This window comes from Marmota flaviventris, chromosome 16 (genome assembly GCF_047511675.1).
Source record: "Marmota flaviventris isolate mMarFla1 chromosome 16, mMarFla1.hap1, whole genome shotgun sequence".
Taxonomy (NCBI): domain Eukaryota; kingdom Metazoa; phylum Chordata; class Mammalia; order Rodentia; family Sciuridae; genus Marmota; species Marmota flaviventris.
The window spans coordinates 73,005,880-73,028,684 of NC_092513.1; the positions used below are offsets into that span (position 1 = coordinate 73,005,880).

The 22,805-nt window shown below is 35.5% G+C and overlaps 2 protein-coding genes across 2 annotated transcripts in view; one reads left to right on the top strand and one right to left on the bottom strand.

Annotated features, from left to right (window-relative positions):
* The window catches only part of Cenpp (centromere protein P), a 240,887-nt gene that overhangs the window by 27,476 nt on the left and 190,606 nt on the right, over window positions 1–22,805 (top strand). The window contains exon 5 of the mRNA XM_027950993.2: window positions 20,086–20,182. Coding sequence (XP_027806794.2) covers window positions 20,086–20,182 — 97 coding nt within the window. The remainder of the gene's footprint in view (window positions 1–20,085; window positions 20,183–22,805) is intronic.
* On the bottom strand, window positions 15,484–15,790 carry LOC114104768 (large ribosomal subunit protein eL43-like). The gene has a single exon (XM_027950991.2). It carries the CDS (start codon window positions 15,788–15,790, stop codon window positions 15,512–15,514), a length of 279 nt encoding a protein of 92 aa, XP_027806792.2. The 3' UTR covers window positions 15,484–15,511.

Sequence of the window (22,805 nt, forward strand, 5' to 3'; positions counted from 1 at the left end):
AACCCCTCCACAACTTCCCTTTGCCCAATTCAAAGATCCTCCATTCTTCCCATGCCACCTGCCACCCATCATAGATCAGCATCCACTGATGAGAGAAACATTTGGCCTTTAGTTTTTTGGGGATTGGCTTACTTCGCTTAGCATAATATTCTTCAACTCCATTCATTTAGCTGCATATGCCATGATTTTATTCTCTTTTAATTCTGAATACTATTTAATTGTCTATATATACCACAGTTTCTTTATCCATTCATCTATTGAAGGGCATCTAGGTTGGTTCCACAGTTTAGCTATTGTGAATTCAGCTGCTATAAACATTGGTGTGGCTATGTCACTATAGTATGCTGATTTTAAGTCTTTGTGGGTATAAACTGAGGAGTGGGACAGCTGGGTCAAATGGTGGTTCTATTAGAAGATTTCTGAGGAATCTCCACACTGCTTTCCAAAGTGTTTGCACCAATTTGCAGTCCCACCAGCAAGCAATGTATGAGTGTATGTTTTTCCCCACATCTTGTCCTAACACTTTTTACTGCTTGTACTCTTGGTAACTACAATTCTGACTGGGGTGAGATGAAATCTTAGAGTAGTTTTGATTTGCATTTCTCTAATCACTAGAGATGTTGAATACTTTTTCATATATTCGTTGATTGCATGTATATCTTCTTCTGAGAAGTGTCTGTTCAGCTCCTTAGCTCATTTATTGATGGGGTTGTTTGTTTTTTTGGTGTTAAGTTTTTTGAGTTCTTTATATATCCTGGAGATTAGTGCTATCTGATGTGCGTGTGGTAAAAATTTGCTCCCATACCGTAGGCTGCCTCTCCACCTCATTGATTATTTCTTTTTGCTTCGAGAAGAAGCTTTTTAATTTGAATTCATCCCATTTATTGATTCTTGATTTTATTTATTGTGCTTTAGGAGTCTTGTTAAGTTGGGGCCTAATCTGACATGATGAAGATTTGGGACTACTTTTTCTTCTATTAAGTGTAAGGTCTCTGGTCTGATTCCCAGGTCCTTGATCCACTTTGTGTTGAGTTTTGTGCATGGTGAGAGATAGGGGCTTAATTTCATTTTGCTGCATATGGACTTCCAGTTTTCCCAGTACCATTTATTGAAGAGCCTGTCATTTAGTTTTATTTATTTATTTTTGAGATGTGGGTCTCATTGAGTTGGCCTCAAACTCGTGATCTTCCTGCCTTTGCCTCCCAAGTAGCTGGGATTATAAGTTCATGCCACTATGCCTGACAAATCTATTTACTTTTAAAATAATTACTAAAAGAAGGAGACTGACATCTATCATGTTGCTATTTGTTATCTACACCTTGTAGGTTTTTTAATAATAATTTTTAATTTATTTTTTATTTTTAGTTATACATGACAGTAGAATGTATTTTGGCAGAATATACATACATAGAATATAACTTATTCTATTTAGGTTCCCACTCTTGGGGTCGTATATGATGTGGCATTACTCTGTTCATGTGAACAAATACAAGGCTAGGAAAGTTATGATCATTTTTTCCCCCTTCTTCTTTTGGTTTTAATTGATTTTATAAAAAGATTTAAATTCATTTTTCATTTCCTTTTGTGTAAATCTTGTAGTTTTTCTTTGTGGTTATCATGGGAATCTCATTTAACATTCTAAAGTTATAGTGTTATAATATGAAATTATGCCAGTTTAACTAGTAACAGAAAAACTGAGTTTCTTTACAGCTCCTTCTCCAGTCCTTTTAGTCATTAAAGTTACAAAATCATGTACTATATACATTAGGTGCCCCAAAACATTAATGAATAATTCTTTCAAATACATTAATCTCTTAAGTTAGATAGAAAATAATGTGTAGAGTCAGAAACAATGTTAAAATAATACAATTAGTCTGTTATATCATTGGTTCCTTATCTGTAGATTCAACTTACCTTGTGGTTCAAAATATTTTTAAAAAATTGAATCTGTACAGAATATGTAAAGACATTTTCCTTAAACATTATTCCCTAAGTAATACAATATAGCAGCTATTTACATAGCATTTACATTTTATTATAAGTAATTCATAGATGGTTTAAATTATATGGAAGGATGTGTGGGGGTTATACTGCAAATACTAGAGTATTTTATTTAAGGAACTTCAGCATCCATAGATTTTAGAATCCATGGGGGTTCTATAACTGATCCTTTGGGACAGTGGTACTTTCAGACTAATAGCTATTTTTTTAAAGTATTAGTCTTGTAAATTATTTAGAAAACAAGTGGAATTATAAACCACTTTTACAATAATAAAAGTGGGTCCTAGCACATGCAAGGCCCTGGGTTCAATCCTCAGCACCATATAAAAATAAATAAATAAAATAAAGGTATTGTGTTCAACTACAACTAAAAAATAAATATTAAAAAAAATCAACTCATATAATTCCCCATATGTTTACCTTTGAGTCCTTATTTCTTCATATGGCTTGAAGTTCTATCTAGTATCTTTTCATTTCATTCTGAAAGTCTCTCAAGCATTATCATGCCAGACAAGTCTAATTGTAATGAACTCCCTCAAATTTTATTTACCTGAGAATGCCTTAATTTTTTTCTCACCTTTGAAAGAGTTTTCAGGCTATAATAAGATACTTAGTTTATAGTTTTTGTTTTTTCTTTAGCATTATGAATATATTGCCTACTGCCTTATAGTCACCAAAGTTTCTGATGAGGACTCTGCTAATAATATTATTAAAATTGCCTTATATATTCTTCTTTCTTACAGCTTTGAAGGTTTGTTCTTAGTCTTTGGCTTTGATAGTTATAATGTGTCCTGGTGTGGATCTCTTTGATTGTACCTTGGAGTTCTTTCGGCTTCTTGGATATTTTCTGTTTGTATCTGTCATCAAACTTGAGGCATTTTCAAATGCATTAATTATTCCTTCAAATATTTTTCCTGCCCCTTTATTCTCTTCTCCTGGGACTCCTGTCATGTGCAAGTTAGTTCTTTTGGTGTTGGTGCACAGCTCTTTTTGGCTTTGTTCACTTTTCTTTTAAATCTTTTTCCTTTCTGTGGCTCAGATAATTTCCATCGTGCTGTCTTTAAGTTCACCAATTCTTTCTTATGCCTATTCAGTTCTACCTTTAAATCCCTCTAGAGAATTTTCCATTTCATTTATTGTACTTTTCAGTGCTAGAATTCTTTTTGGTTTCTTTTAAGATATTTATTGATGTTGCCTTTCAATTAATCTTTCATTTTCTTGACTTTCTCCATGTTTTCCTTTAGTTCTTTGAGCATATTTAAATCGGTTCTTTTAGTTTGTCATAGTAGATCTGCTGTCTTCTTTTTAAGGATGGTGTATGTTGATCAATTAATTTTTCCCTTTAAATGGACCATATTTTCCTCTTTCTTTGTGTTCTGTTTTATTTATTTTAAAAGTGCCCACTCCTAACATTAGATTTTTCCCCTTTCCCAGAGGTGGCTTGGTTTTGATTATTTACTTATATGCATTTTTGAAGGCTGTCTCCTGCAAAGGACTATTTTGAGGTATAAATTTAAGGTCTTAGATGTTTTCTGAGCCTGCATCTTTCTTGGGCATACACAATTACTTTCTGATTTTCTCTAGTGCTAGGTAAGCACCTGTACTGCTGAACTATATCCACAGCCCTCAGAGTGTTTTTATACTTGCTCTCATTTTTTGTATTTGTATGTTCCTTCTTCCACATTGAGAAACTTGGCTACCAGCAATATCAATATTTTAGTCATTTGCTTAATCCTACTATTTTTTGTAGTGAAGATCTGCTTGTAATGGATTACTTTAGCCTGTTTTTATTTTAAGTTTTAAAAGTCTTAGTTCATCTTTGTTTTTGAAAGATATATCATATCCTTTGGGTATAGAATATTTGGTTGATAGCTTTTTTTTTTTCCTCCTGAGTACTTTAAAGATATTCATCTGTTGTCTTTTGGCTTTAAGAGTTAGTCTGATGTGTTTCTTCTCTTTGTTCTCCTGTATGGATGAAACTGATTTATCACTTCTTTAAGGATGGTAGTTACATAACTTTCTCCATTTGGCAAAAATCAGTGAATTTTACTGTATCTAAATTTAAAATAAATACACGTGTTTAAAAGAATATTATGTACTTTTGTACTGTATTAGTCTCTTAGAATACAATGATAAATAAGATAGTTTCTGATTTACTATAAATAAAGGAGTAAAACCAGTAATGTGTGGTAATTGATTATGGGAATAGCATCAATAGCTGTAAGGGCACACAGAATCCATTCAAGGGAAAGTGAGGATGGTACTAGCCCCAGGTCACCTCAAGAATGCCTTGCATGTGGTTAGTATTCAAACTGTGATTGAATGACTTAGCCAGCAAACCCTTGGCAGGACAAGACTGAGAACAGACTGCATAGACAAGTGAGTGAGATGGCCTTCCACAGTTATTTCTGTGCTTACTAGGTAGCAATGAATAAAAGAAAAACCCCTGTCTTCATAGATTTACGATGTTTATTTTCTAATAGTGGAGATAAGCAATATATGAAAACATGTAAAATAAATAATACATTAAATGTTGATAAATATGGAAAAAAATAAAGTGGGAAAATGGGTGATAAGTATGCACAGGTGAAGCAGAGGTGTCCATCTTTAGATAGTACAGTGACGGAGCCTTGTGAAGAACACAGTGCATGGGTTGGTGCACTATGAAAATGTATCAAATACCGCCTTGTACTATAATCATTAACTGTATATTCTCCTAGCGTAGATTATAAATTTGTGGTTATAAGGACAATGTTCATGTAACATTTAATAGTTCATACATATGTTCATATAACATTTTATTGTTTTTTTGGTGTTTGGGTTTTTTTGTTTGTTTGTTTGTTTGGTATTGGGGATTGAACACATCAGGCACTTAACCACTAAGCCACATATAACTAACCTTTTTAATATTTTATTTAGAGAAAGGGTCTTACTGACTTGCTTAGGGCCTCACTAAGTTGCTGAGACTGGTTTTGAACTTGTGATCCTCCTGCCTCAGCCTCCTGAGCCACTGGGATTATAGGCATGCACTACTACCCAGCTAGGTTTTTTTTCCTTAATCTAATGACCAACACCACCTAGGAACACTATTTTAATCTCGGGAGCTTTTTATCTGCAAAACTAAGAACTGGATAAAATTATTTTGCACTTTCTGCCTCATTCCAAAATTTTATATTTATGAATTAAAGAATATATCTGAGAAATAATGAGACATACTGCAGTTGGCATGATAGAAATGTCAGAAGAATATCTATTACCACATGGAGTGACTGACAATATTTGGGGAATGCTTCTTAGCAAAGCCTCATCGACAAAATACTGTTTACCTGGGCCAACTAAAAGATGGAGTTACTTCATTTTACAGATTGCTTATTGTTTGATATTACTATGGTACACATTCTTAAACTCCTCTAGTAAGTATGTATACTCATTGCTATTTACAAAATACTCAGCTGATTCAGTTATAAAGATTCCTCAAGATTAAATTTTGTGTGCCACATGCTTTCTTCAGTATTTTTTTCAATATATACATATTTTTTTTTAGTTGTAGATGGACACAATACCTTTATTTTATTTTTATGTAGTGCTGAGGATTGAACCCAGTGCCTTCCACTTGCAAGGTGAGCATTCTACTACTGAGCTACAATCCTAGCCCATCTTCGGTATTTGTTTTTTAAAAGTGTGTTTTGTTTTTTTTTCTTTTAAACACAGAAAAGCATAAAAAGTTATAACTAGAAGGGGTTTGGGACAAAATTTCTCAGATTTGTCATTGTACAGGTAAACTGAATGAGTTTTTATATACTCATGCTCATTTTTTCAAACCTCTAAGGATAGGGTCCAAGAGAATCACAGTCCATTTTATGCTTGTACTGGCTTCCCCAAGAATGCTCATGAAGTTACTGTTCTAACTTCTAATAAAGTTACCAAGATTAGCTTCAAAGTAACTTTGAAGGGCCATTTGCTCAATGATCAGGAGCGACACTAAGTGAATCACCTTCATAGACATTAACTGCAGCTGCTGTGAAGACCAATTTTGTGAGGTGTCTCTAAGAAGCAACATAATGAGTTCATCATCTGTTGTAGAACTGTGTGAGGGACCAAATATGGAGATTGGCCCCACTAGTTTATACATTCAGGGATAGTCCTTTCACTATTTATAGGAACCAACAGTTTAAATTAGACATACAATATCTATGTTTATATTTACTGCATGACCAATATTTAAGTCAAGAATAGTGAATAGGAGGAGCCTTTAATAGATTTTATTATTATTTAAATATGTTGAGGCCCACAAAAAAGATTGCCATTTGTGTTAGTTGACTCTCCCTAGCTGTGACAAAATACCTGAGAAGGTGAACTTAAAGGAGGAAAGATTTATTTTGGCCCATGATATCAGAAGTGTCGTCCTGGCCCCATCTCTGTGGACTTGTAGTGAGGTAGAACATCATGGAGGGGAGTGTGTAGTGGAGCAAAATTGCTCACCTAATGATGCCAGGAAGCAGGGTAAGAGAGGAAAGGGACAAGATATACCCTTCAAGGACACCCACTTCCTCCAACTAAGCCCATCTCCTAAAGTTTCCACCACCTCCCAACAGTACCACTCATCTGGGGAACCTCACCTTCAACACGTGAGACTTTGGGGAACATTTCAGATCCAAACTTACCACTGAAAATTTGTTAACAGGAAAGGGGGCATACCATACTGGGGGGGGGGGCGTGGATTGAGGATCCCTTGGAGGTCAGTCAGTAGGCAGATGGGAAAAGGGAATCTGTAGGCAGGTGTCTTTCTCTTGGTTTCCATGGGAAAGAGACCTGTAAATCAGGTGATTGTCCCTGGACTCTGGATTGTTTGATTTATGTTTGAGAAGCATGCTCCAGGGCAGGATTTTCAACTGTTTCTCAGGATTGGCTACCTTTAGAAAGGTATTTACTCCAGGGTCAGCAAGACTCCAGATGTCAAAATCAGAATACAGTAAAAAAACAAGGTTAGTATGGAATCCTGCCTCCCAAAGCCTTTTTTTAAATCCAAGTTGGTAGAAATGGAAGAATAAATACCTTAAAAAATTCTCTCCTCCATAAAAGCAATGGGGAAACTGGCAAAAGCTGTCAGAATCAGTGTTTTCAGAACACTTGAAATTAACCAAATACTTGTAGTAACACAGAAAGCATTTATTCAGAAGATGGAAGCATCTTGGTAAGAAGAATGAACTTTGTGGCATTTAAAATGCCCTATTCCTCTCTCTCTCCCTTTCCAGTCCACATTAACCTTGAAAAGCAAAATTCCATAATCACAATGATAACCAGCAGTCTGGCAGACACGAGAGGGAACAGAATGGGTTAAGTTCCTTGGAAACCTCATATTTCCAGTGAACTGTCATTGATGACCTGTCCCTTGGCCCTTTGAATAATCTCATTTGACTATCTTTGATCTGACTCAGAACTCACCAAGTGTCAAAAACCTTTTTACCTAGGAACATCTGATGAAAATAATTGGGAGTAACTTTTAAAACTTCTTGTCTGCCTGAGGAAGTAGATAGTAGTTGAGATAAATAGCAGGTTTATCAAAAAAGAATAAAAGGAAAAACTGGAGGATGAGATGGCTGTGAGAGCTGTTCAAAGCTCTGACATGTTCTTAGGAATCTAGAGGGTCCTGCTTATATGTAGGGTTGTACTCATGCCCAGGGCTGTATGGCTGCTCAGGAAAGACCTGAGATGGCTCCAAGTTCTTGCTACTGGCTGACCATAACCCTCTGCCAAAAAAAAAAAGTGAAGGCTAAAACGGAATGTTTACTTATTTTATTGATTATTGAAGGAGTGCCCTAACAAACACAATCAGAGGTCCTTGGTAAAGACCAAGAGACAATGGTTGTAGATATTCAAGTAAATCTCTGAATACAGTAGTACTCCCCTTTTCTACAGAGGATATTTTCCATGATACTCTGTGGATGCCTCAAATCATGGTTGTACCTAACCCAGTATATAAAATCATCCCTTGGTGCCATACAGCTTGATTCTAAGATCTCACACAGGTGTTAAAGTCCCTTATATAAAATGGTATAGTATTTTCATATAACCTACACACATTCTCCCATATAATTTAAATCATCTCTACATTACATATAATACCTAAAATAATGTGATGCTTTGTAAATAGTTGTTCTGTATTATTTAAGGAATAATGATAAGAAAAGTCTGTACGTGGTCAGAATATATGTAGTTTTTTCAGATATTTTTGGTGCACCATCAAGTAAATCTGTGGATGTTGACCCCACTGATGTGGAATGTTTACTATACTATGTATTTTCCTGTATGTAAGACCTGTGATAAAGTTTAATTTATAAATTAGTCATAATAAGATATTAATAACTGTAACACAGTAAAACAATTGTAACAATCTAGTATAGCAACCATTTTGTGAATGTATTCTCTAAAATATTGGTTAATTTTTCTTTTACCACTGTGGACTTTCCTTGTTGTTGTAGTTTTATGCACAACAGCTAAAGTAGCATGAATTTCTTTTTCTTTTAAAATTTCATGGATAGAAGATTTATTATTATACATCTTAGCAACTTCAGCACACAATTTATTTTCTTTTCTCATTAAATGGAGAAGTTTCACCTTTTCTCTCATAGAAAGCATGTTATGGCTTCTTGTTGGCATAGCTGTTTTGGCAGCATCACTGTTGCACTTTGGAGTTAGTAAGGGTTACTTAACACTGGCATTGTGGTATTGGATAATCTGATAATTGAAATGGCTACTATGTGACTATGGGTGGGTTGTGTGTGTGTGTATATATATATACAGCACTTGACAAAAGGGTGATTTATATCCTGAGCAGGGTGGAGCAGACCATTGCAAGATTTTAAGGGAACATAATTTAAAACTTACTAATTATTTATTTCTGGAATTTTCCACTTGATATTTTTGGGCCACAGTTGACTTTGGGTAGCTATAACTACTAGAAGTGAAACTAAGGATAAGAAGGACCTCTATGTTAGCTGATTACTTAATTTGCAACACACAACAAAAAATACAGACTTTACAGATTAGCTTAGAAAAGCCATTAAACAAACAAAAAATGCAATAACATTCTCTGGGGAGGTGGGAATACAGTTTTCAGAATTGCTACACTGTATTATTTAAAAATTTAAATTTTCAACAAAAGTTACAGGCAAAAAAAAATTATAACAAAGGATGGCACACAGGAGGAAAAAACATCAATAGATGCTGCCTTGAGGAAGCCGATGTTCAGATTTCAGTCAGCTCAAAGAGCTAAGAAAACCATATGAATGACGTCTGTGGCAACAAATTACCTTAGTCTTCTTTGCGTGAGAATATGTTTATTTGCATCACCTATGGAAAGTTTCCCTGGAAATGAGAATTCTAGTTTGATAGTTCTTTTATTTTGGCTCCTGAAATGTGTGCCACTTGCTTCTGGCTTCCATAGTTCTTGATGAGAAATCCACAAGTAAGTCATTGTTCCCTTTTTTTTGGAATTCCTCATTTCTTTCTGCTTACTCTCAAGAACTTTTCTTTGCCCTCAGTTTTCAGATATTCAGCCATGATTTGTCAGGGCTTAGAAATCTTTGATTTTATTCTGTTTGGGGGGGCGGTAAAATTTGGGAAGTATTCAGCCATTCTTTCTTTTTTGGTACCAGGGATTAAACCCAGAGGCACTTAACCGCTGAGCTACATCCCCAGCCCTCAGTCCTTATTTCTTAAAATATATTTTCAGCCTCAAGCCTTTTCTCTCCTTTTGAGGCTCCTATGACAAGAAGCTTAAAATTTTTATTATTATCCAACAACTCTCTGAAGATATCTTCACTTTTTCCTACAGTCTTTCTCTCTTGGTATTGAATAGTTTCTATATTCAATATAAATCTTCCAACTATGAACATACATAAATATATTTCCTTTTATTTAGACCCACTTTATTTCAACAGTGTTCTTATTTTTCAGTGCATGTTATCTTTTGTACCTTCTTGGGAAATTTATTCTTGAATATTTTATTCCTTTTGATGATAGTATAAATGGCATTTTATTTTCACATTGTTAATTGCATAGGAATGTAAATGATTATTGATGCTTGGTCTTATATTCTGCAACTTTTAAATATGTTTTTATTTTATTTTTTATTTATTCTTTGTTACTGGGGGTTGAACCCAGGGACACTTAACTACCTAGCCACATCCCTAGCCCTTTTTTATTTTTGAGATTGGGGCTTGCTAAATTGCTTAGGCTGCCTTTGAACTTGTAATCCTCCTGTATCAGCCTCCCGAACTGCTGGGATTATAGGTGTATGCCACCATGCCCAGTTTTTAAATTTTTAATTGTACACTTTTTTATGAGGTACATCAGATTAGGGTAACTGGCATTTCTATCATCTCAGAAATTTATTATTCTTTTTTATTAGGAACATTGAAAATTTTTCATGCTAGCTATTTTTAAACAATTGTTTTTTTTTTTTACTTTTATTTTATTTATTTATTTATTTTTATGTGGTGCTGAGGCTCAAACCCCATGCTAGGCGAGTGCTCTACCGCTGAGCTATAACCCCAGCCCCTGAACAATTGTTTTTTTTTTATCAATCATAATTATCCTACTGTGCTATGGAACATTAGAAGTTATTTCTCCTGGGAAATGGGGATGTGGCTCAGTGGTAGAGGGCTTGTCTAGCATGTACAAGACCCAGAACCATTAAAAAAAAAAAAAAAAAAAAAGTTATATCTCCTATTAAACTTTGCCTCTGTGCCCTAATAATCATCCTGTCTGTAACCCTCTCTCCCATATCCTTCTCAGGCTTTGGTAACCAGTATTTTATTCTGTTTCTACAAGATCAATTTTTTAGCTTCAACATGTGAGAACATGCAGTGTCTCTTTTTGTACCTGCCTTTTTTTCTCTTATCATAATGTGATTCAGTTTCAGAAATACTGTTACAGATAACAGAATGAATAAAAATCGAATTTTCATAACTAATATTTCATTTTGTGTGTGTGTGTGTGTACATACAACACACCACATTTTAAAGAAAATTCATTCATCCATTGATGAATTTCTCTGGATCCTGGCTATTTTGAATAGTGCGGCAATGACAAGCATGGTGGTACACGTCTGTAATCCCAATGGCTCAAGAGGCAGAGGCAGGAGGATCACATGTTCAAAGCCAGCTTTAGCAACTTAGCAAGGGTGTAAGTGAAATAAACGTATGAATAAAAAAGGGGCTGGGATATTGCTCAGTGACTAAATGCCCTTGGGTTTAATCCCTAGTACAAAAAAAAAAAAAAAAAGTGCAGCAATAAAGGTGCAAGTATGGATTCTTTGACATATGATTTTATTTCTTTTGGGTATATGCCCATGTTGGAAAAACAAATTGCCTATTTTCCTTTGGTTTCTCACCATAATTAACACAGAAGACTTCTATAACTTCAGAAGATGTGGGATTTCTCACTACAAGCAAACAAGCATTACAGCAACAGCTGGATATCCTCAAATTTAATTCTGGTACTATTTGGAGATAGCATCAGATCCCACAGGTTGAGGGCTCAGTCCCCAAGACTGCTTCCCACTTTAAATGCTTTTCCAAAACCTAGGTTGTTTCACCTGTGCCTCTGACCTATTGGCTGTAAATCAAGGTTTTCACAAGCCTCCTCCTTGGGTTCAGTTAATTTGCTTAAGGCACTTACAGACCTCAAGAGAAATATATACTTATTTACTGGCTTATTACAAAGACTTTTACAAAAGAGAGTTGAGGGGATTCACAGGGCAGGGTACTAGAGAAGGGGCTTGGAGCTTCCGTGTTCTCTTCTCTGTGCGCCACTCTCCAGGCACCTATACATTTTTAGCTGTCTGAAAACTCTCTAGAACCCTATCATTTTGGATTTTATAGTGGAGAATTAATTTCATAGGCTTGACTAAATAATTGGCCATTGGTAATCAACTCAACTTTCAGCTACTCTCTTCTTCCTGGAGGTTGAAGGTAGAGCTGCAAGTCCCACCCTCTAACCCTGTCTTGGTCTGCTCTAGCCCTGAAGCTTCCTAGGGGCTAACAACCATCAGTCAACTCCTGAGTATAGAAAAAGGAACCATCACTTTGGGAATCCCAAGGATTTCAGGAGTTGTAGGTTAGGAAATGAAGATGAAAACTAAATACATATTTTATAGTATCACAGCCTAGCAGTGGGATAGCAGTATGTTGGACCACATACTATTTGTTTTTTAAAGTTTAATTGTATGTATTCCTGGTATACAGTGTGATATATCAATACATATATACAATGTGTACTGATAAAATCAGGGTGATTGTTCCCATCACCTTATCAATATGTTTGAAGACTTCAAGCTTCTCTCTACTAGCTCTTCATGAAACATAATTAATAAAAGCGTTCTTTTTTCTTTTTTTTTGAGGATGATGATATTTTGCAGTCCTAGAGGCCAGAAGCCTGCTCCAGGTCTCTTTCTGTTTGTGATGGCAGTTGGCAATTTGGGCATTCCTTTGCTTATAGATGCAATACTCTGTTTTCATACGGTGTTCTTCCGGTGTCTGTTTGCTATTATTTTGTTGAGGTTTTTTAATATATGTACAGTGTCTGACTTACCGATGTTTCAGCTTAACAATTTTTCAACTTAACAATACTGTTTAAAAAAATACTGTGAAAGTGTACTCATACAACTGTTCTGTTTTTCAGCTTTAGTATAGTATTCAATAACTTACATGAGATTTTCAACATTTCATTATAATATAGGCATTGTGTTAAATGATCTTGCCCACCTGTAGGCTGATGTAAATCAGGTAAATCTCTATGCTTATTGTAGGTATATTCAAATTTTCTTTTTCAAGAAAGAACTATATTCAAATTTTTCTTTCAGTTTTGCTCATTTCTATATTATTAAAAATGTGTCTATTTCAGCCAAGTTATCTAATTTGTTGATGTGCAATTGTTCATAGCATTCACTTATTATCCCTTTTATTTCTGTAAGATCAGTAGTAATACCCCAGTTTTATTTCTGATTTTGGTAACTTGAGTCTTCTTTTTTCTTAGCCTTGCCAAAAAGTTTGTCAAGTTTGTTATTTTTTAATTTTATTTTATTTTCTAAGAATCCACTTTCGGTTTGGTTTGGTTTATTTTTCTGTTAACTATTTCCTTGGTATCTGTTGTAATCTTTATTACTTTCTTCCCTCTGCTAGCTTTGGTTTTAGTTGGCTCTTCTTTTTCTAGTTCCTTAAGGTGTAACATTAGGCTATTCATATAAGATCTTTTTTTTAAATTTTTTTTTAGTTGTTGATAGATTTTTATTTTATTTATTTATATATGGTTCTGAGAATTGAACCCAGTGCCTCACACATGCTAGGCAAGTGCGCTACCTCTGAACCATAGCCCCAGCCCATAACATCTTCTTTTTAATGTTGATGTTACTATAAATTTCCCTTTTTACACTGATTTTGTGCCGCATAAGTTTTACTATGTTATATTTTTATTTCAACTTATGTCCAAGTATTTTCTGATTCTTTCTTACAATTCTTCTTGACTTGCTATTTAAGAGTATATTGTATAGTTTACACATTCTTGTGAATTTTCTGAATCTATTAAGTTTTCTTATTGATTTCTACTTTTATTCTATTCTTCCTAGAAATATATTATTTCCATATTTTGTTACTTGTTTAAACTTGTTTTGTGACCTAAAATATGGTCTTTCCTGAAGAAGGTATCAATAGAGAACAATATATATTCTACTGTTGTTGAGTATAATGTTTTGATATGCCTTTTGGGTTGAGTGGTTAACAGTGTTGTTCAAATCTTTGGTTTCCTTATTGATTTTCTATTCTAACTGCTCTGTCCATTATTGAAAGTGGGTAGTTGAAGTGTCCAACTGTTATTTTTGAACCATTTCTATCTTTAACTCTGTCAAATTATAGTTCACATATTTGGGGGGGTCTGTTGTTGAATGAGAGTATGTTTATAATTGTTATATCTTCTTGATAGCCGGACCCTTTTATCAATATCTAATGTAATTCTTTGCCTCGTATATTAATTTTTATTTAAGGTCTGGTTTTTCATCTGATGATAGGATAGAATCTTCATATCTCTTTTAGTTCCTATTTTGTTTACTAAAAAAAAAAAAAACTCAGACTCAATTTCTCCTACTATCCACTCACCCTATATATTCATAACACTTATCACTTCTGATAACAAATGCTGCGGTTTGACTATAGTTTGTTTCCCCAGAGTTCCTGTGTTGGAATAATAAATCACTTGTCAGTTTTAAAATGATTTCTTGTATGACAAGTCATTGTTCTCCTGCCCTTCTCAGAATTATCTTTTTCTTTGGCTTTCAACAGATTGAGTATAATGTGTCTTGGTGTAGATCTCCTTGAGTTTATTCTCCCTGAAGTTTTTGAGCTCCTGGATGTAAATATTAACTTTTGGGGCTTAATTGGTGGTCTTTGACTATTATTTCTTTTTGTTATTGTTGTTCTGATCAGTTATACATGACAGCAGAATGCTCTTCAATTATTATGCACAAAAGTAGGGTCACACCATTCGTGTGATCATACATGTACTTGGGGTAATGATGCCGGTCTTATTCCACCATCTTTCTTATCCCCATGCCCCCTTCCCACTCCTCCCTCCCCTTTGGCCAATCCAAAGTTCCTCCATTCATCCCATGCTCCCCACTGCCCCATTATGGATTAGCATCCACTTATCAGAGAAAACATTCGGCCTTCGCTTTTTTGGGATTGGCTTAGTTCACTTAGCATGATATTCTCTAACTCCATCCATTTACCTGCAAATGCCATAATTTTTTATTCTCTCTTATTACTGAGTAATATTCCATTGTGTATATATACACCACAGTTTCTTTATCCATTCACCTATTGAAGGGCATCTAGGTTGGTTCCACAGTTTGGCTATTATGAATTGAATGCTGTAAATATTCATGTGGCTGCATCACTGTAGTATGCTGTTTTTAAGTCCTTTGGGTATAGACCAAGGAGTTGGATAGCTGGATCAAATGGTGATTCCATTAGAAGTTTTCTGAGGCATCTCCATACTGCTTTCCAGATTGGTTGTACCAATTTGCAGTCCCACCAGCAGTATATGAGTGTACCTTTCCCCCCACATCCTCACCAACACTTATTGTTGCTTGTATTCTTTTTTTTTATGTATATCCTTTGTATATTTTACCACATTTCACCTTTAAAACAAATTTTGTACTATATGTCAACATATCTCTGAGTCATTGAACAGTGGTTTAAAAAAACAAAACCACAAAAAAAAGCTAAGTATATACCTAAGCTGTAAGACTTAGTTTCATGCCATTATCATCTGACTAATGGGCGAAAAACACCTGAATTACAATAACCCATCTCAGCAAAATTTTCCAATTCAAATGAGAAGGGCTTCAATTTACAAATCTCTTTTGAAAGGGCAATATTAATGCAATTCACATCAGAACATCCAGTGAATATAATTTACAACAAGCCACAATTTTGCTATATGGTAGAACTTTCTACTGGTCTTTCAGTTCCTTCAGCCTTCTGATTGCAGACTTGACTGTGACAGCAGAAGTGATGTTGTAGGTCCAAGCACCACCAACCACTGTTTTTATGCAGAAACCACAGTGAAAGATCCCCACAACCCATCTCTTCATCTTGGTTTTGCCACAGAAGGAACAAGTATACTTGGCGTGCCGACTGATTTCAATTTTCTTCACCATTTTCTGGAGGGAGGCACTGTAGCGGGTCCCATATTTACCGACGATTCCGAATTTCTTAGTGTGTTTAGCCATGTCACCGTGACTTAGTCCCGAGACTGAAGAGCTGTTGCTTGTATTCTTGATGAATGTCCTTCTGACTGGGAGGAGATGAAATCTTAGAGTAGTTTTGATTTGCATTTCTCTAATTACTAGAGATGTTGAACACTTTTTCATATACTTGTTGATCTATTGTATATCTTCTGAGAAGTGTCTGTTCAGGTCCTTAGCTCATTTATTGATTGGGTTGTTTTTTTGGTGTTAAGTTTTTTGAGTTCTTTATATATCCTGGAGATTAGTGCTCTATCTGATGTATGTGTGGTAAAAATTTGCTCCCATACCGTAGGCTGTCTCTTCACCTCATTGATTATTTCTTTTTGCTGAGAAGAAGCTTTTTAATTTGAATTCATCCCATTTATTGATTCTTGATTTTTATTTCTTGTGCTTTAGGAGTCTTGTTAAGTCAGGACCTAATCTGACATGATAAAGATTTGGACCTACTTTTTCTTCTATTAGGCATAGGTTCTCTGGTCTAATTCCCAGGTCCTTGATCCACTTTGAGTTGAGTTTCGTGCATGGTGAGAGATAGGGGTTTAGTTTCATTTTGCTGCATATGGACTTCCAGTTTTCCCAGCACCATTTGTTGAAGAGGCTCTCTTTTGTCCAGTGTGTGTTTTTGGCACCTTTGTCTAGTTGACCATTATTTCTTGAGATTGCTTTGAGATCTTTTCTTTCTTAGCTCTCCTTCTGTGAACTCTGTTATATGTATTTTGGTATTCTTTTTGGTGCCCCCCAAATCTCTTAGGCTTGTTTATTTTCTTTATTCTTTTCTTGAGCTGGATAACTTGAGCTATGGTAATTTTAACCTCTTTTTTTTTTTTGTATCATATATTAAACCAAGGGGTGTTCAACCACTGAGCCACATCCATAGCCCTTTTTATTCTTTATTTTGAATTTTGAGACTAGGTCTTCCTAAGTTGCTGAGGCTGGCCTCAAAACTGCAATTCTCCTGCCTCAGCCTTCTAAGCTGCTGGGATTAGAGGCATGCACCACTGCACCCACTGATAATTTTAAACTATTTTACTTGACCTATGTTTATTGTGCTGAATCTTATGACTATCTATATCCACTATTGAAGCTCTTTAGTGGGTTTTAAATTTTTGTTATTATACTTTTCAATTCTAAAATGTCTATTTTTTTTCCTTCCTTATTATTTCTCTCTATATATTATTGTTTCCTTTTCACTGATGTTACACATTATTCTTTTGGTTTCTGGGAGTTCTTTAAACATATTTAAGATAGTTATTTAGAACATCTTTGCTAGTGATTCCAATTTATGTTATCTTAGCAAAAGTTTTCTATTAATTTGTTTTTTCTGTCAGTGGGCCATGCTTTCTTAATTATTTGCATGCTTAGTTTTTCTTATTATTGTTGAGTAGTGGAAATTTTTAATATTACGATGTGCAAAAAGGAAAAAAATGTGAACACGTGTAATCTCTCATCTTTGCATTTGATTCTATGTTGGAACACTGGTTCATTGCTTACCCAGGATTCTCAGTGTTCTGCCTTAGCCTAGTCCTTACCTTAAGGATCAGCCAGAGGTGAAGGCTTATGGTTTTCCCAGGTCTCTTCTGAGCATGCATCCTGCCCCAGGCGTTCATGTAACTTTCAAGTTTCCTGGTTTACTTGGGCTCTTTTCAGAGTCCTTGTTCCTCAAAGATGCTCACTCCCACTCTTTTCCTATCTTGTTTTTTGACATATCTGTTGTTTGCATCCACCGTTATTTTGTTCTGGGTAGTGAAAACTTATTCATTTACCCTTCTGTATTTTTTAGAAATTTCTTCTGCTTACACAGACCTCTTAAGTTAGTCCTTAGAGAACCCACAGACAAGTCAAAAAAGACCAACAGTTCCTTGGGAATATGGTCCCTTTTATGGTTATCAATTCAGGATCTCACATCAGTAAAGTGGCACACTATCTTCAAGACTGCAAGGTGGGAGTTGTGGAAAGGGCAAGTTAAAATGCTACAAAGCTGTCCTACCCTGTTTCCATTGCTCTTTTCCTGGTTAGGTGTTTTCTTGGTTGCAGTAAACTTTCTGCTCTCTGCCTGAGTTCTAGTTCTGACAGCCATGCTGTGGATTTTATATTTCTGGGGTGGAATGGCCTTTAATGCTCTCTACTTTGTTTGCCATTTTGGCTGTTGTCCTTATCAATGCATGTTATTCAAAAACATGTTGTGGCCCACTTTCATGGTATGAAGTTCAAATGTCTTGTTTTTGTCTGTTAACTCATATACTGCCTTGGGGCTGATGAGGATGCTGGGTGATACTCTGCACCATAGATCAGTACTCAGTAGTTTTGCTTTGTAGATTCTGGTTGGTTTTGTGTATGAGACAAATGTAGTCATTCCAGGACTTCATTAAAACAGGTAAAGGATCCCTTTCTTTAGGTTCCTCCTGATTCTGGCCCTTCTCTGCTTAGTGTAGAGTGAGGAAAAGTGGCAGAGCACCCCCTCTGTGCAGCATGTCACAAGTATACTTTGGGCTATAGGAATGGCACCCTTTCTTTGCTCATATTTGCTCGGTGTTAGATTTCTTGGATGTCAGGTGGGGGCTGACTGACTCAGTTTCCTTCACAGTCTCCTCAGCTCAGCACCCAATTGGGAAGGGAAGGAACTGCTCAACATGCTTTTGCTTATTGCTGACAGAGCCAGTTGACAGGCTTCATGCCCCACTCAGTGTTTGATTGGGAGCCAAAGGAATGCAGTATTAGGGTTCCATTCTGCAGTGCCCCCCTCTGCTGGCTAAAGGGAGTGGTCTTTCCCTAACTTCTTGTGGTTGTAGTTTTATCTGCACCCTTTGGTAGTTCTGGGTTACAGGCAGCTCAAGTATCCAAACTGGTATATATAGGAGGCAAAAATAAACTCCAAGGAATTCATCATCAGGTCTTTCTTAGATTCCAGAATACTACCAATTCTGCTTTTTTTCTGCCAAAATTTCAGATCTTCTCATGTTTGCTTTCTCTGTGTGTCCAGTGTTTTCAGTTACAGTTAATGGGAGCTTTTCAGTTGATGTGCTTACTCCATTATAGCTTGAGCAGGAACTCGATTCCAACAACCATTTATTTAGTGAATGAATAAATTGAACTAACAGATTTTGGCCCCAACTTGCTCATAGTTTATGTGGCTGACAGTGTTACAATAGATAAAGTATTAGGTGAATTAAGACAGATTTCTATGGGAGCTCATAGGGAAAGAAATGAAATTATTTATAGCTATTAGGGAATAGGATATGTGTTGCAGGAATTATGCAGTATAGTTTAGTTGTGACACTTATGGTTATGGGCAAGGTCCCCCACAAGACTGCCTCCTTTTAGACCCCAGCTCCAAGTTTTAGGGTCCACCTGCATTAATAACTGATAGACTATGAATTCAGGAGTTCCTGTTAGGCCCCTGGGTTCAATAGTTGCTAAAACCATGAGGAGCTTGCTGAAAACACTATGCTCATAATTACCATTTTATTATTAAGGTTAAAATTTAGAAACAACCAAATGGAAGCAGTACATACATAGCTGGTGGCTGTGAGAGGAAGGGCAAGGGGCTGGGGATAGACCGCTTTCTTGTAGAATCTAGCATATCACCCTCCCAGCAAATCAAAATGTTCCCCAGTCAGGAGGTTCCACTGAGCTCCTAGGTTCAGAGTTTTTATTTGGGTTTACATAGGCATGATTGATTAAATTATTGGCCATGTGATTGAGCTCAATCGTCAGTACTCTTTCTTCCTGGAGGTCTCGCTAGTCCAGGTCCATCCCTTTACTAATGTGGCTAAACTGTGCCCTAAACTGGCACATAAATATTTTTTTTTTTCGTACTGGGGATTGAACCCAGGGTCACTTTACTACTGAGCTACATCTGCAGCCCTTTTTATATTTTGAGACAAAGTCTCCCTAAATTGTGGAGACTGTCCTCAAGCTTGCAATCCTCCTTCCTCAGCCTCCTGAGTTGTTGGGATTAGAAGTATGCACCACTGCACCCAGCCCAACATAAATTCTTAACTATTCCTTATTGTACCATATTCATCAAATAAGATTTCTTGGATAATATGGCATTTGAAAGACTGATAGGACTTAAACATTTGGAAAGGGCATTTCAGTCTGAGATAGTAGCAATCATAGAGTGAAAAACATGCAGAAGTTCAAGGTTTAGTACGTAGAAGTATATCCAGTACTTTTTTAGTGTTAGCATAGAACATAAAAAGGAAGAATAAGAAGTAAAGCTAGATTTGGTCTATCATTTAATAGTATTTATTAATCATACTCTCTTATTTCTACAGAGCTGAAGAAAAAAGAGATTTATTCATGTTCTTCCGAAGCCTACATTTTTTTGTGGAGTGGTACAAGTGTCGTAAGCGCACATTTAAACATTTCAAGGTAAAGTTTAAAGTCTTTGAATTTAAACATATATGGAAAATGAAACTGGTTGTAAATTTGGAGATTCAGTCATAGCATAGTTTTCTCAAAGTTTTCAAAGAAGAGAAAATATTTCCATTGACTTCAGGAATTTGCAGTTCTTTGTAATAAATTGAGAAGAAGCTTCAGTATAAACTAGTGACTAATTTATATTGTGGGATGTTTTGAAAGAAATAGAGTAAAATTTTAATGTATTTTAAGATGTACATTTTGAAAAATCAGTCTTTCAAGGGTACTTGAAATAAAATAATAAATTCTACTAAAAAATACAGTCAGAGCAGGCTTGTCATGAAGTACTATAATCTTAACTTCCTGATCCAGACTGTATTTTGAACCTCTTAATTCTTGCACATTTTTAGTTTAAATATTGAAGTCTGTTTTGTGAAGTAATGCGTCTTTGGGCTGGTGGAGAGACTTTAAAGCACTTGTTTTTATTTGTTTTGTGGGTGTAACCAGAATTGTTTGGCTGTTCAGTAATCATTCAGGTCTTTCTTAGCTTGATGGTATCACATTATTGACAGCGGTGAATCATACAAAAACCACCTGTGAAAGAGTCCACATAAAATTTTAAGGTTCATGTTCCTTTTAAAAAGCCTAATGGTCATGACTGTTGTTTTTAAGATTGATACTAACTCCTCTTTATTTTGGGCTCTATTCCTTTTTTACTATTATTATAAGATTTATTCTCTTTGGCATAGCTAATAAAATTTGTCAGGCAGAGGATTTTCTTCAGAATGAAACATGGTCATTTCCCATACTATGGTTCCTTGAGGTGTTTTCATGATTTTGTTATATTTTCTTATATGTAGTCTTGTGCCAGGACAATTAAATATCTGTGTTTCACAACTGGTAAAATATAATGACTGGGAGATTTGCTGGCAGTTGAGGTAGTGAATGAGTCACCCAGTATTGCTGTTTCATTATGCACCGGAGTGGCTGATGGTAACTGTGAGCTGTGGTCCCCATTTCCTAAGCTGTTTTGACTCTAGCTGCTCTCCAGGCAAGTGAAGAAGTATGATTGGTATGTTGTTTCCATGGAGGATAGAGCACTCCATGAGCTGGCTTTTGCTGGTGATAATATAACTAGGATTGAAAAAAGCATTGATTTTTTTTTTTCTACAGCCATCACCATTAATCTTCTCTGTATATTTTGCATTATCCAAAACTGAAACTCTGTACCCATCAGTTCCCATTCCCTCCTTGCCCCAGCCCCTGGTAACCAGTTTTATGTTTTCTGGTTCTGTGAATTTGAGTATTCCAGGTAACTCATACAAGAGGAGTTGACTTTTTGTCTGGATTAGTTCACATCATCGTTTATCAATGTTGCAGCATGTTTCAGGTTTCCTTTTTAAGGCTTAATATTTCTTGTGTGGATGTATCACGTTTTGCTTATCCATTTGTCTGTGGATGGGCACCTGGGTTGTTTCCATGTTTTGGCTGTTAGAATAATGTGGCTCTGAACATAGATGTACCAATATCTCTTCAAATGTCCCTGCCTAGAATTCTTTTAAGTATTTATCTGGACATGGAATTGCTGAATCATAGGATAGTTCTAAGTTGAATTTTTGGACGAATCACAAACTGGTTTCCACAGCAGCTCTGCCATTTTACATCCTATTAACCAATATAAGGGTTCCACTTTCTCCAAAACCTCTCCAACACTTGGTATTTTCTGGTTTTTTTGTTTGTTTGTTTGATTTTTTGTTTTGTTTTGTTATGTTAATAGTCTAATAGGTATGTAGTGATATCTCATTGTGGTTTTGATTTGCCTCTTCCTAGTAGATTAGCAATGCTAATGTCTTTTCTTGTGCTTCTTAGCCATTAGTATATTTAATGGGTAAGTTCTTTTTCCATTTTTGATTTAGGATTTTTTTGTTGTTGTTGAATTGTAAAGTTTCATATATATATGGTAGAAATTGGTTTCTCATATATATGTATATATATATGTAGTTTCTTTCTCTGGATGAAGACAGTGTCTTTCTTTTTTAAAAAATTTGTTTTAATTAGTTATACATAACAATAGAATGCATTTATATACTTTGATATATCATACATAGGTGAAGTATAATTTCTCATTTTTCTGATTGTACATGTTGTAGAATCACATCAGTCATACATATACATAACGTAATAATGTCTGTACCATTCTACTGTTCTTCCTATCCATGTATCCCCTTCCTCCCCTTCTTTCACTCCCCTCTACCTAATCTAAGTTAATTCTGTTCTTCTCTAGTACCCCTCCCCCCCATTTATTGTGAATTAGCATCTGCATATCAGAGAAAACATTTGGCCTTTGGTCTTTTGGGATTGGTTTATTTCACTTAGCATGATATTCTCCAACTCCATCCATTTACCAGCAAATGCCATAATTTCATTCTTCTTTATGGCTCAGTAATAGTATTCCATTGAATATATATACCACATTTTCCTTATCCATTCTTCTATTGAAGGACATTTAAGTTGGCTCCATAGTTTAGGTATTATGAATTGAGCTGGAATAAACATTGATGTGGCTACGTCACTGTAGTATGCTGATTGTTAAGTCCTTTGGGTATAGACCAAGGAGCGTTAATGCACAGAAATT

Coding starts and splice junctions, on each gene's coding strand:
- LOC114104768 (XM_027950991.2), bottom strand. CDS start 15,790: ATGGCTAAACACACTAAGAAATTCGGAATCGTCGGTAAATATGGGACC.